Here is a 14693-nt window from a genome sequence, read left to right on the forward strand (position 1 = left end):
ACTGATCTTATTCATATAGGGTGAGTTGAGGAGCGAATCAACCTTAAGGGTTCAACGCACTGCTTTCCATGCAGGTGCGTTGTTTAGACTGTGCAACACGTTGTTCGATTTCTGTAGTGCTTGTGTTGGACAGTTCGAAAGTGAATTACGACATAACGGCTAATTTTCACGACAGGCGTGGCGTCACATTCCGTAATGCTGTGAGCTTTTTGTTTCATGCAGCCCAACATTCCAGCTGCTGAAGAATACTATTCCAAAAGGCTCCGCCACCGTGGATGCCTTTCCAGCCACGCTAGTACTAAATATATGACACGCGAGACATGGTCAGGTTTAAACCCGACGTCAGTATGTTGCTGCATAACAAAAAAAAAAACAACTTGCTTGAGACATTTGTTACCCCATAGTCTCATGCATAGACCTCTGATGTATTTAAGAAGATGTCAGGCCAGCATTGCTGTATCTGGGGCTAGTTAGTGGCAGATGTCCAGTCCTCCATCGTGAGTCCACACTAGAAAGGTGTTATGCGCAAAGGTGGAACCAGCGAAACAGACGCAGGACAAGAAAAAGGGGGCGCACACACACAACAGCGCTGGACTTACAACCAGTCGTAAGTCCAGCGGTGTTGTGTGTGTGTGCCTCCTTGTTCTTGTCCTGTGTCTGTTTCGCTGGTTCCACCTTTGCATATTATGAGCCAACTAGCCCAGCAATTTACTTTAGAAGGGTGTTAACATCAACAACAGCCATACCAATATCCTGGAAAAAGCTGCGCAATGTCCGTTCGAAGACGCTGCGATGTTTCTAATAGTATCTTCCCTACCTTTCCTTCTTAAGATGTGATTTCAATTCTTAGTGTAGGAACTGTTCCTGTCGGGAACTATTTCTTACCATTCATTCGCAACTGCGGAGCACTAATGTGCTCTTCTGTAGTAGTACAGACCTCTTTCGTATCTTACTACTCTGCATGTAGCTTAACTTTGGTACCACAACAACAGACTTGTGTGGGTGCCACGCGCATTGTTGCCATCATCTCCTCCTCTGCCGGTTCGTCGCATGTGATGACGTCATCATCCCCCCAGGCGGAGACGGAGCTGCGCGTGCGCTCGGCTGAGCTGGAGGCTGCCCGGGGCGAGGCCTCCGCCCTGGAGGCCCTGGTGGGCCACCTGCGCCAGGCGGCCGAGCAGCGCCGCCTGCTCGAGCGGCAGCACGCGCAGGCGCTGCAGGAAGTGCGCGCCGCCAGGGCGGCCGCCGCAGCCGCCAAGGGGTCCGCCGAGGCGGCGCACCTGCTCACCATACAGACGCTCGAGTCCAAGGTACTCCTCCTCGTATTTAGAGGAAATGCCCTTTACCCAGCACGATCAGCCGAGTGGTAATTGCAGGGCATGTAACTCTCCGTCGACACCGTCGTTATGTTATTCCTCGGCGCAAATTCCGTGTAGAGTATATATACCCTTAGAGAAGTCCTTCATTCTGGCCTTGTATTGGTTTTGCGTGCGGAATGACTTTTGTACGTCTCTTTAAACGAATTTAACGCTGAAACTAAGGAATGAACAAATGAACAAAGCTGCGCAAGAAACGAACATTTTCGTTGTTCCCTTCGCCCAATTACTGTACAATTGGCTTCCTCTGAGTGAGTGTTACGTTTTCTTTATAATGTAAATGGAACGTGATACGAACCCTGCTTCGCTTCGCTCTCTTTGACGGCTTCCAATTTTGCTTTATAACTCTTCGTAGGAATCCTCGCGCTATCCAAAAGAGATTTTAAAAGAAGGAATTGTCATTATGTGCGGGTGCACCTTCTTTCCTTATTTCGTTGCCCTTCCCACAGAGACGAGTCTTACTTTAAGATCTCGCATTAGTGTTTTGTTTTGTTTTGTTTTTAAAGGGGGGGGGGGGGGGGCGCAGCCTGTGGGGAAATTTCCTAGCACTCACTCGCCTTGTTCTGCCGAGCACGTATAGGGAGGCTGGATCCCCGAAACAAAAGCTGGGCTCCCGGAAAGCGCGAACATTCCCCATCATCCCGGCTCGGGTGATGATGGGAGGCTTAGGAGACTGCACGCAGCGCCGCACTTGGGCCTAGATTTTTTTTTTCTTTTTCCTTTCTTCTTTGTATCCTACTCTTCTACTACAGTCGATCTTTTCGCTTTGTTGCCGAAAGCTCCAAAGGCTAAAAAACCATTTTAAGTTTATTTTGCTGTCGGCACTTAGGGATCAGCGGCAGCGCGCATGAAAATGATATCCGGATACGTCTAAAAAAGAGATAGGAGGTAAAAAGCGATGAACGTGTCCTGAATATAGGGCAGATGATTGGATTTCGCGAAAAGGTGCGAAGACTCGGAGCTCTTGGCGCTGTTCTTTATTATAGAAGGCGCTCTTTCTAGGCTGTCATGAGAACAACGCTACTGCATCCTCGTCAACAGTATTCTTTTCTCTTTCAATATTTTTTTTTTGCGTGTAAAGTACACGTGAGTGCCAGAAAAGTCTTGCCTTAAGATTTTCGCGCACTGTATAGCAAGCCGACACAACATAAATTCAGTTGGAGATCTCAGACTTATCGCTTAGAAGGCCCTTAACAGAGTGCCTTCTCACCATGGTATATTAATTCGCCCTTCTTAACGAACCAATGCTTTGTAGGTGCGTTGATTTCGCAGGAGTGCTTTGCGTGCTGGTTTTGTATCGCCCTCTGAAAGGCACAGACTAAGTTTGGAGCGAACCAATTATTCTCCTATCCTAATCTCTAAAGCCCTTGTGTCTCTAACGAGTTCTTGTTAAGGAAGCCGGGAGGAGTGTCGTACGCGTTGCAGTCTTGATCTTACCGTTCATTGTAATTCTTTCGCATGTGATGAAGTCCTTCGCTCTTTGCTACGCTGCTTTCATTGTTAGCTGTTAATCGCTCTACCGCTGCCTTGTCAGTGTTTCGCCTGACTACTTCTGTGTAGAAACTTTTCGCTTCAGATTTTAGTAGCCGGCGAGGAAAAAAAGAATATAAATAAAGGCGTTACTTAATTTCGCTAAGTCTCGAAACCCATTTCTCCTCTTCTTGCATCGCTTTAGTGTGAGACAGCGATCTTCTCAGTTATCTGCTTCTTATTTCTATTTGCAGACATTAGCCTTGGTTGTTCTTGTGTCATTAAATAGAGGGAGTATTTTTGCTCTGCTTTTATCCTCTTCCTGTATTCCTTCTTTATATATCTGTTTCCTTTCCTTTCTTCCTTTCTTTCTTTCTTTCTTTCTTTCTTTCTTTCTTTCTTTCTTTCTTGCTTTCTTTCTTTATTTCTTTCTTTCTTTCTGTCTTTCTCTTTCTTTCTTTCTTTCTTTCTGTCTTTCCCTTTCTTTCTCTTCCTTTTTTCTTTCTTTCTTTCTTTCTTCATTTATTTATTTGTTTCCTTCTTTTCTTCCTTTCTTTCTTTTTCTTTCTTTCTTCCTTAACGCTTATGACTGGCCTCGTTGTACACGCCACGCGATTTTGAGCCTAGCACTGTGTAAACCTAGAAAGAAAAAAAGCTCTCATTAAACTGGAACCGCGCGAGGGACACCTCGCACATGTTTAAAGAAAGCCACTTATTCGAATTGTGAAAATCTGCAGTTCGCGCCGTCTGTATGTCTCTTACTGCCATCACAGAATGTGTGCCCTCCAAAAAGCGTCGTGTTTTTCCGCTTTAGTTCTAATCAGGTTCTTTCTGCTAGGGTATACTCTTGAACATAGAGGAATTCTAGCTTTGAGTATGTTTTCTAGGGTCGGGTTTTTATTTTGTTATTTCCCTTATGCGCCACCACACTGCTCGCTGGACTGTTGTGAGCAAGCGGCGGCATACCAACGCAACATGGAAGAGTAGTGCCGTAGTAGAGTAGTGCCAAGACTAGTGCTGTTTTTCTTCGACGCGCTCTGCCCTCGCAGGTGCGCGAGCTGCAGAAGAAATGCGAGCTCCAGAATGTGTTGCACGAAGAGCTGGTGCTGGAGATGGCCGCGCTCCGGAGGCAGCAGCAGCGCACGCGGGCCGCCCGGGAGTCCTGGCGGGCGGGGCGCTCCCTGTCGGCAGAGGTGAGCAGTGCCCAACGACAGCCCGCGTAGGAAAAGCGTAGCCTTGACTCGCGGTGGCAGTGGGCATGTCGCACATCATGCCGCAGAGTCGCATATCATGTTAACTTTTGCAGTGCTTTCTATAGCATTGGTCTCTCTGCAGTTCTCGGGTATTCAGAAGAGGGCAAAGAGCGCCAAGGAATCGGAAGGAATGTTTTGGCTTTCTGTCATATAAAAATTGGCAGTGGCTTAGCTCAGCTATGCCAGGATATACGTAGCGAGAGCTACGGTATATCCCTTTCTAGTTGTTTTGCTTATCGTCATGGTCCGACGACTCCAGTTTCTCCCGTCTCCTACGCCGCACAGCGTCGGCCTCGCTCTCCTTGGCCGCCATGACAGTGTTTTTCCCACCGCTGCATCACCATCATTTATACACCGTGACCCTCCTCCTCCCCTTTCCGCGCATGCGCAGTAGAGCATGGCGCGCCAGCGGTGTGTCGCACATGCGCAGTCTCTCTCCCAGTCTGAGGCGAGCGGCGCACCAGCTGCGCGGCTCTGATGTCACTCGGCTCCTCACGCATGCGCACTTGTGGCGCCGAAGGTCCGCAGCGAAACGGCGAGACTGCGGGTAATGTAGCTCTCGCTACAAAACAAAAAAAAATAATAGAGGCTACTGGGTCGGGAAGTAAAAGGGCCGAGCTTGCTCCTCTGGCACCCGCAATGGGCGATAGTTTTCAAAGCTGCGACAAAAAACGTGCCCTCCAGATAACACTGAATGCACTCTCTCGCCCACTAATTGACGCGTAGTCATTTGCGCCATACTCCATTCAGTTAACGGTGTCATCGGGCCCACAAACAAGCCAGCGGTCGCTAACTGAAACAGTCAGTATTTCAGTCGATTTAGGGATCGACCACTGGCCACACCGATAGGTCAAACTACGAGTGAACAAATAAATTTACAGTCAAACCGTTGATTTGGTCTCGCGAAATTAAGCAAGGAGGCTCTTTTACAAACCACAGTTTAACCTAAATAGGGGGCAAATCACGCGCTTCGAGCGATTACAGCGTGACTACGCGCAGTTTACTGTGCGACCCTTTCCATCTGCGTGCATATATCCCAGCTACACTTCTGCATCTCGATCCTTCTAAAGTCTTCGGTCCCGTAAGCTGCATGGTGCGACATTTGGAGGACCGTATATAGCGATCGCCACAGAAGTGATAGCGGCGTTTCTCAAATGTCCGAACGCAGCTGGAGCCGCATGTTCTCAATAAACAAGGAATACAAGGAGATGTAGCGCTCACCAAACCTAGGCTTCTGCAACTCTGCTAAGTTAAGTAGTCAACATTAAAAAAGTGAAAATCAAATGGTTCGATCCTGTTTTATGTCCTTTATCATCAAGGTAGCGTGAAGCCTGTAGGTTGCGTGAATTTTCGTTGATTATAGTCTTAACCGTCGGTTAATAACCTGTCACCAAGTACTCCATTCGCTGCGTGCCTTCCTTACTCGCACATGGCCGCACGCGACAGCTCAAAATGAACAAGGTGCACTGTGGTACATGTACTTGTACACGCATGAACCATACTCAACACTCTCGCGGTTCGGTTCCACTACACATGAATACGCCCGAAAGCCGAAGATCGTACAGCCGTCACCGTAGCTCAGTTGGTGGTGTCCCGGACGTGAAATTCGGAGGTTTTGGGTTCGGATCCCACCGGCAGCATGTGGTTGTTTCTTTTCTGCTTTCTGTTCAAGCATCTTTTAAAATAACCACCTTATAATTATCTCATTGATGAACGCTTCCAATTTTAAAAAAAATTGCCGACGATTACGTTACGTAATCGTTACGTTACGTTACGTTACGTTACGTTACGTTACGTTACGTAAGTTAAGGACAACGCAGCGAGCTATGGAAAGAAAAATGCTAGGTGTAACGTCAAGAGATCGGAAGAGAGCGGAGTTGGTAAGAGAACAAACAAGGGTTAATGGTATCCTAGTTGAAATCAAGAGGAAGAAATGGGCTTGGGCAGTGGATTCCAAGAGAAGGCAAACGTAGCAGGGGACGGCAGAAAGTTAGGTGGGCGGATGAGATTAAGAAGTTCGCGGGGATACACTGGCCGCAACTGGCAAAGGACAGGGTTAATTGGAGAGACATGGGAGAGGCCTTTGCCCTGCAGTGGGTGTAGTCAGACTGATGATGATGATGATGACGTTACGTAACGTAATCTTCGGCAGATTTTTTTTTCATTTCCTTGTCTGCTCAATGGTCACACGTGGTCACGCCTGGTCACCACCGCAGGTGGTGCCCTCGGACCTGTGCGACCACGGCATCAGCCTGCAGCTCTCCGACCACCTGCTGCTGGAAGCCGAGCGCTCGTCGGCCAGTCCGCGAGGCAGCGGCAGCAGCGGCGCCCGCTCGGCGTCGCCCGCCCAGCTGCTGGACTCCGGCGGCTCCTCGTCGACGAGGCCCCTCCTGGACGTGGCCCGGTCGGCCGGCTCCGACGCTCTCGCCCAGCTGGCCGCCGCAGCCGCCTCGGCAGCCGGAGGAGGAGGCGGTGGAACGCCCTCCCTCACCTGCTCCTCAGGTGGGACACTCGACTTCCGAGCACCTGCTATGTTTCTCGGTTTCCGCGATGCACCAGTGGTGCAGTCGGAAGAATTCCCCTTCGGGCCTCAACCTACATTCTGTTACGACGCGTGCTTTCATGTTGTTTCTTTATCTTTCGACCGCGCTTGTTTTTAACGCTATAACGTTAAGGCTCCCGTTCTCCAGAAAATCCGGCGTCGTCGTCGCCGGTGTTGTGAGTGAAAAATTCCCGCAGAAGCAACCAGGTGGGCCACCTAGGTGACGTGAACTTGTGACGTCATCACAACCTGCCCACCAGATTGTGAGCAATCTGATCGCAGTGTGAGGTGGCAGTTAAATTAATGATTCGTCGCTCGGGAAGAGCAACCTGCACAGCACAAGACCCACCGCTGGGAGCAACTGCTATCGCAGGACAGTGGCGCACCGCTTAAACGCTCCACCACTGAGCGAGGAGTGGTATGATGACTCTCAGGGATCTATAAGTGCGAAGTCGAGAATTACTAATTCCGCATATATGGATGAATCTGCTCCAACTAGCCAAATCTGCAGTTCTTCTACAGCTTGTTTGAGGTTAGCTGAAAAGGTCAGTCACTGAAACGCGACCACCCAGGTGGTCGAAATTTCCGGAGCCCTTCACCACGCCGTCCCTCATAGCCCGAGTTGCTGTGGGAGGTTAAGTCATTAATTAGCGAGCTATCGCGTCATGTACTTAAGGCGTAACTTAAGTGTCCCCTTCAATTTTTTGTGCCTTAATGTATCCTCTTCTGTTCTGCCGACATTACGATGCCAAATTTGTTTTTCGGAGCTATACCTCACTTATTTATTTATTTATTTATTTGAAATACTGCGGACCATGCATGGTCTAGCAGGAGGGGCACATTCAAACATTATTCAATACAAAAAATGACAAGCATATGCATAAAGAAAAAAAAAAGTCAGACAATCAATCAGAATTGAATATATAGACAGGCATCGCGGCACAAAACAAACAAGACTCATGAAATAAAGAGATACATGCCAAAATACATGCCAGCATTTCTTCCTGCGGTGCGTTAATGGCGAAGGAAGAAGTTATCTTTATTGTTCTTCATTGTTATTTTATTGTTCTTAGAGACAACTAAGTTACATAAGTACTCAGTTAAACCCGTTCTGCCAGCTGCTTCTGAGCTTGGACTTGGAACTGCTGAGTACCTACGATGTTTCTCTGTCACGAGGTGTGAGGACAGTAAAGCTGCGCATGCAGCTGAAATGAAAAAAAAAAAAAAAAAGTTTATGAAATGAAAAAAGCAAATGAGGGATACCGGGCGCACCGTAACTGTACTCCGGCTCAAGGACAGCATTAGAGCATCGGCTGGCAGGAAAAGGTAGAAAAAAGGCATGTGGATCGAGGGGTACGAGAAAAGTCATACAGATTTACTCATGTGAAATGCGGCTCTTCATAGAGGTTATTTATGCGTATGAAATGGTTCATTGTTTACGGAGCGCTGTCCAGCACGGCGTCGTTTCACTGTTTTCACAAGCAGTTCAGCTACTGTAGATTACGATGGATTCCGGCTTTATGAAGAAGTCAACAAATTCCAGGCTGGTTGGCGAAGCGAGCTGTCGTCACGCGCCGTTAACCGCATGCTCGTCAGCACACCGCAGCTGACGCTAGGGATTACCAGAAGGATTGGGATCCTGTCCACGTTTTCATGTCGGCTGATGGTCATGGCCAGTCATGTACCAATTGGCCCAGATCTCGGTTCTTCTACAGGAGCTACCGTTTTTTACTCGACCCCGACCACCGTGCGTATCTCTGGAAATGCTGCCACAGTACTCACTTATGTTTGCCTCGCAAGCACAAGTATAGAACGCGTTGCAACAAGCTGAAATTCGTGTGCAGGAAAGCCACACAGAAAGTTAATTCTTGTAACTAGATCAGGTGCACACTGCTTCGCATGTTTTATTTGTTGTTTTCTGTGGTTCGCTGGCTTTCGTCTTTGTCACCACTTTCTTTCAATGTCTCTGTGTGCTCGCTATATATTTTTGCATTAGTGTTTGTTTCTCCTTCATTTGGCCATTAAGCCCCCATTCAGAAGCTTTATTGTAGGCTGCGCGAAAGAAGTGGAGAAACAGAGGCTTTGCTTCAGCTATGCTTTTGTATCTTTTTCAAATTCCTCACTGTATTATTCTTCAATATGGGGCATTTTAAGAGAAGACTGCCTAGCAGATTTGCCGTTTCTTTTACAAAAATAACCGACTTGAAAACCAAAACTATTCTCAGTTATGTGACAGCACCGATGAGCTTGCTTTGCCTGAACCTCTGCCACGCTTTCTGTTGGCTGTACTTTGTGTTTTGCAGCCATACTCAGCTTATGCATGAGCACTGTTTTTGTCGACACTGCCTCGGTGTTTATTATGTGGTCTTAGTGCTTTGTGGAATTACCTTTTTCCGTATTATGCCTGTTCATTTTCCTTATTTTGTTTTGCCTTCAGTTCTGACGGTTTATTTCCAACGTGACCCTCGTCGTATCACATTTTCAGAATGTAAGTGAACTCTTTGTTTTTATTTTGCTTTATTCTGAACCTCTTCTTTTTCTTTAGTACATACTTTAATGCGTTAGCACTAGAGCCGTCATTAGCGGCAAGAGTGTCCGCCGTCGGTGTCCGGCGTTGAAGCTTTGGGAGAAGGAGACAGCGTGGGGAGCGGGAAAGAGAGAGAAGGAAAGGCGGGGAGAAAGCGGAGAGAGGGCGGGTAGGTTTGAGGTGACGGGTGGCGAGAGGGAAACCGTGGTCGCCAAGCAGAGTCGAGGGAAGGGGATAGTGGCGGATAGTGATTGCTGGATTGCATTGGGCGGGTAGAGAAGACATACGGCGTGTCACGTGTTGATTGACTGACTGGATCCCGCCGTCTACCACCGTGAAGAGGAAAGACTAGAATTAATGCATACCCTGTGGCATGAATTGCATCAATCGTCTGTGACCTTTTTTTATTTCGTTTCTGTCTTTAATCTGTCAGTTCAAATGCTCACCTTTCCTCTTTTCGGTGACCCAGAATGAGCAGTCTTTGCTTGCAGACATTCGTCGGGGTCTGCCTTTGTTCTTGATAGCTGTACAAGGTGTCCGATATAACTTGAGTCAAGGAATAAAGGAAACTTTGTACATATTGCATATACAAAACCATTTTTTCAGCATTCTCCTCTTCAAACCTGAGTATTTCTTGCTCAGCAAATAAATGTTTCGCTGAAAATCAGTTCAGGTTTTAAACTGCTGACGATACGCGAAAATAAAGTTCGAGATATAAAGTTAGGGAGCACTAAATTGCACTGCAAAGGCGCTTCCGGACGGATCCTTTATTTCGCCTCCACCGAAATTCGAACCCGGCCGCGGCGGCCGAATTTCGATGGAGGCGAAATTCTAGAGGCTCGTGTACTGTGCGATGTCGGTGCACGTTAAAGAACCCCAGGTGGTCGAAATTTTCGGAGCCCTTCACTACGGCGTCCCTCACAGCCTGAGTTGCTTTGGGACGTTAAACCGCAGTAAACCAAACCTTTATGAGCCTTTTTAATACATGCCCTCTCCCTGAACGAGGCTAGGAACAGAGTATGGGAATAAAACGGTGATTGCTGACACGCACTGGCAGCTCTAAACATATGTGCTATATGAACTGTACGCAAGTTATAAACTACCGCACTTCAAGGCTGTTCCGTTGAAAGATGTTTTTAAGACAGTTTCGTAAAATATTCTTCAGGCCTTCAGTGCTTAGGCAGCTAAAAAATGTTCTTTGAAAATTAAACGCAGAGTTAATGCAATGTTAATTATTTAATCAACTCACATTTAACAACTACTACATTTTTACATGCAAGAGGTGGCTTCAAAGAGCAATGTGTTTGATCCTGGTGCAGTCAAGCTGTTTTAAAAGGCGTGTACAAGTTTGGCCCGAATTACTGGCAAATTTTTTCGGACTTTGTTGCTTCTCTGGCGCCCACTTTGTTGTGGTTTCCTGGAGCATGTTCCTTCTCATAGAACACTGGCTAAATAAGTGCATATTTCTGGCGTAAGGCGTGCAAGTGCAACATACCTCTCTCAACCAAACTTCGTCTAGTACTGTACAACGCTTCCCTATATTCTTAGCCTTGCCTGCATGAATGTTCTTCGCCATGTCTCCCTAAAATATGGATGTTTTTTTCAATTTACGTTCTCCTACATGCAACCTCAAGACTTCTGATCGCTTTTTCTTGGTTAAAAGTTTTTTTCTTTTACGTTGGGGTTTGCATTTATTATTTCAGGGGAAAATATACTTGTACTGCGCGTCATGCAATCGTTGTTTTTTGGCCATGTTAAGAAAAAATGTTCTGACACAGTCACTGGGTCCTTTATGGACTTGGGCTCAAGTCCAATCGATCGCCGCCAGCGAATTTCCTTCATTCATTCCTTGCTGATTTCTTAGTTTTTTGCGTTGTTCATCATTTCGCGTTTTGACGATGACCAGTATCGACATATTGTAACACACCCGAAGTAAAATAAAAGACGCAAAATGCGCTCGCAGGCAAACAGAGCGCGGAGTTGTCGCTCACTCGAGCGTCGCCGGCGACCACTTCGACGACGAGGGAAGTGGACCGCATCTTGGCAAGGATCCAGCAGGACAACAGGGTGCTTGCCGAACTCGAGAAATCCAGGGCAACCATCGGTGAGCAGCGACGTAGTACTCACTTTCTTCTGGCTTCTCCTGCGGCAAAATTGATCTTCAGCAGGGCTTGACCTGTTTGTCTTTAAACCGGCGTCTCTGCCGTGCTTGCTTTAGGGCGCTATCATATCTTTCTTTACCCAGACTCCTCTTTAACTAAGTTGTATTAGGTTGTGCTTATCGTCAGCTGTATTTATGTTTAGCCGTCTTTTCCTGCCGTACGCATGTTGTGTTTGGTTATGTCGTGTCCTGTCAGGCATCGTTTTTTTCTTAGTGCTTTTTTTTTAATTATGACCGCTGAATGCGCATGGACACTGCTTGTAAGCAAGGGTTCTGTTTTCAGTGGTTTTATCACAGCTGTCACTGATAATTCAGCACAGTTGGGATCTTTTCAGCCTTGCGGCGTTAGAGTGGAACTCGCTGTCACATGATCAGCTCCATCACTGCGTTTAGCTCATACGCATATTGCTTATTGAATTTATCGTATTAGTGCCACAGAGGTCACGTAGGGATTCCTCATCGGCCTCAGGATAAGAGCCATAAAGTCCTTTAGCGGAACTTATCACCTTTGCAGGAATATCGGCGACATCGGTGGATTTCTCACTGCCTGCATAGATAAGGATATCTGTTTGGGCGGGTTAGTATTTCATGACGATATGAGGACAGCACACCACTGTAGTGTCCTCTTCGTTTGGCCCTGTGTTCCGAATGGTACATTTGTCGCCATGCATAGTTAAGTGCACGAGGTTTGCCAATGTACGCCCGCATTCCCGCAGGCTCCCCTGTGTCCCTGGCCAACCTCGAGCGGCTTCGGCAGAACATCGAGGCCGGAGAGGTTACAACCGGCGCGACAGGGGCCGTCACAGACTCTCTGTCAGCCTCCGTCGCTGCGCTGCTCCTTCAATCGCAGCTCAGTGAGTGAACGAGAACAGCAACGTACTGTACTTTTAACTGGTTCCTCCGGAAACTCTGCGAAATTTTCGGTTAGCAGCCGCCGTGGCTCAGTGGTTATGGTGCTGGGCTGCTCACCCGAAAGACGCGGGTTCGATCCCGGCCGGGACGGTCGCATTTCGATGCAGGCGAAATGCTAGAGGCCCGTGTACTGTGTGATGTCACTGTACGTTAAAGAACCCCTAGCGCTCTAGATTATCCGGAGCCCTCCACTAAGGCGTTCCTCATAGCCAGAGTCGCTTCATGACGTTAAACTTCATTAAACAAACAAGCAAACAAACTAACAAATGAACCTTTTCGTTAAAAGAGAAGCAGCAAGATATGGAGAAGGGTGTGGGGGGACTTGATTTGAGGTGGCCATTACGTGAATTTGTGAAAGTAGCCGCCACTCCTATTGAATCAAGCGAATCACGGCAGTATTGAGGTGAATTAAAAAGCGATATTTTTTGTAACGATCTTTCTTGTACGGCGTCTTTTCTTGTGCTTTTGCAGAGTCTTCATTCTCCTCGCCAGCCATAGATCAGCTCTCCATAGAGCCCCATCGGACAAGCCAGCTTTGCTCCCAGCTGAGGCCAAGGGCACTGCAAAGTAAGTGCCGTTATTACAAACGATGGCCGCACGAGGGACTTCCTTCGGGGCAGTCGGTGGTGTTGTGTCGAGCAGTACCCGAATATTGCAGTGTACTGTACACCAGCTCCCCAAAGACGGTGTCGCGCAGGTGGGCGTGATAAACATGATTAGGTACACGAAGGCCGGGTAGTGGTCTCTTGTGGGAACATAGCACGTTCGCCTCTCATCACGAGGTACTCTCTGGTCACGTGGTCGAGATGTTCCCAGCAGCGGGTGCCCTTATGATAAGCGGGTGGTGGGAGGGGTCAGTAGAGCTTGCACAGTAAACACGAATGACCCTAAGGGAGTAAATGCTCATTTAGCGTACATCCTAGTAGGGGCAGTGTATGCTGCCCAAGCTCCGGGTTAGGTTTCCATTCCTGAAAATTTGGGATGCCGGGAGCACCGCAGCGCGGCTGGGGAGAGATTGTCACGTGGTACGTGCGTCACGAAGTGCCGCGATTTAATGGACGTCGCTTTGAGCTCACCGCAGACGCGCGGTTTTCGAATGGGCCGAGTAATAGCCCAAATTTTTATGAGCCACAGCGGCGAGCGTGATCGCGTTTCCGAAATTCTAGAAATGATATGGCTATTAATGACGGCCGGCTACAAAAATCTAGTTGCAATCAGGCGCCTATTGGTAACACTGAAAAAGTTAACTATTAGAATTTAGTTAATCACTGTACTTGCTAACATGATTTGCCGGTTTTTTGACGTCCGCCAACACTGGTATTATCATGCTGCAAAGGGTTTCTCTATACCTTACACACCGCATACTTTCAAAAATTAGTGGCGGGCTTCCCTGAAACACTTGTTGTATATCGAGCTAAGCGCATTACATTCTTCTTCCGCAGATTCCGAGCCAGATTTTTTTATTCAAATTCATGGTGTAAAGTTAGTTTTGTTTCTCGAGCAATTTTGAAAACTAATTTTATTTGACTCCAGTTTCGAGTTAGGCACTTGGTCCGAGAATATTTCAACTAATCGCTGTTTTGTCAGTGTCTTCTTACGTTTAGTCTCCACATTGTTTTTTTTTTTGTTTTACCATAATTTCGTCCTGCTTGTTGTTTTCTTTTCAGAAATTCTGACAGATAAAAAAAAAACGGCTTGTGGCCAAGTCTAAAATAAATGTTGTCACTAATGTGTCTCTCCTTTTCGAAACGTTCAATCAGGCTTTGCCATTCACCCTCGGAGGAGCCTTTCTAGCGCCACAGTGTTATGTAAAGAATGCTGTTTAGAATTTTTAGCGCATCTGTTTCGTTCTCGTCTCTTTCTCGTCCTCCTCTTGTTCTCCTGCGTTCTCCTCGCGATCTTGTGCTCGTCTCTTTTTGTCTCGTTCTATTTCGTTCTCGTCTCGTGCTGGTCACTTTTTGTCTCATTCTCATCTCGTTTTCATCTCGTTCTTGTCTTGTTCGTGTCTCGTTCTCGCCTCAGGCGTCGCTGGTCGAGTTCACATCTACACTCAGTTAAAACAACTACCGCGCCTTTCCTCCCTTTATGACCTCCTCTTTCTCCTGGCGCAGGGTCGACGGTGACGATGCAGGAACTGGACGGGCTTATGGCCAAACTGGAGCAGGACAACCGCATCCTGGCAGAGCTAGACAAGAAACGCTCCTGCCTCGGTAAGTGAGCGCTTTCTTTCCTCGTATTCTTTATTTATGTTGTGCCAGAAAAGGGTCACTAGAGCATGTATTATGAGAAATAAGCTCCAATCCGACTCTTAATGGCACGAGTTTCATGCTGATACCACTACAAGATGATCTGCCCATGAAACAGTTTAGTCATGAAGGAGATGATGAGAAAAGCATGGTTGGTTGGTTGGTTTATGGGGTTTAACGTCCCAAAGCGACTAAGGTTACGAGAG

The 14693-nt window shown here is 47.4% G+C and overlaps 1 protein-coding gene across 7 annotated transcripts in view; it reads left to right on the forward strand.

The window, feature by feature from the left end:
* Rbp (RIMS binding protein) overlaps positions 1–14693 on the forward strand; it is a 388544-nt gene that overhangs the window by 320913 nt on the left and 52938 nt on the right. For 6 of the 7 annotated variants that reach the window (XM_089574466.1, XM_089574471.1, XM_089574467.1 and 3 more), the window contains exons 8-15: positions 1077–1310; positions 3896–4039; positions 6316–6601; positions 9079–9129; positions 11132–11272; positions 12046–12183; positions 12713–12808; positions 14353–14451. In XM_089574466.1, coding sequence (XP_089430592.1) covers positions 1077–1310; positions 3896–4039; positions 6316–6601; positions 9079–9129; positions 11132–11272; positions 12046–12183; positions 12713–12808; positions 14353–14451 — 1189 coding nt within the window. The remainder of the gene's footprint in view (positions 1–1076; positions 1311–3895; positions 4040–6315; positions 6602–9078; positions 9130–11131; positions 11273–12045; positions 12184–12712; positions 12809–14352; positions 14452–14693) is intronic. The other variant, XM_089574468.1, reaches the window with a different exon arrangement.

Source organism: Amblyomma mixtum, chromosome 2 (assembly GCF_055824585.1).
Source record: "Amblyomma mixtum isolate Tamu chromosome 2, ASM5582458v1, whole genome shotgun sequence".
NCBI lineage: Eukaryota > Metazoa > Arthropoda > Arachnida > Ixodida > Ixodidae > Amblyomma > Amblyomma mixtum.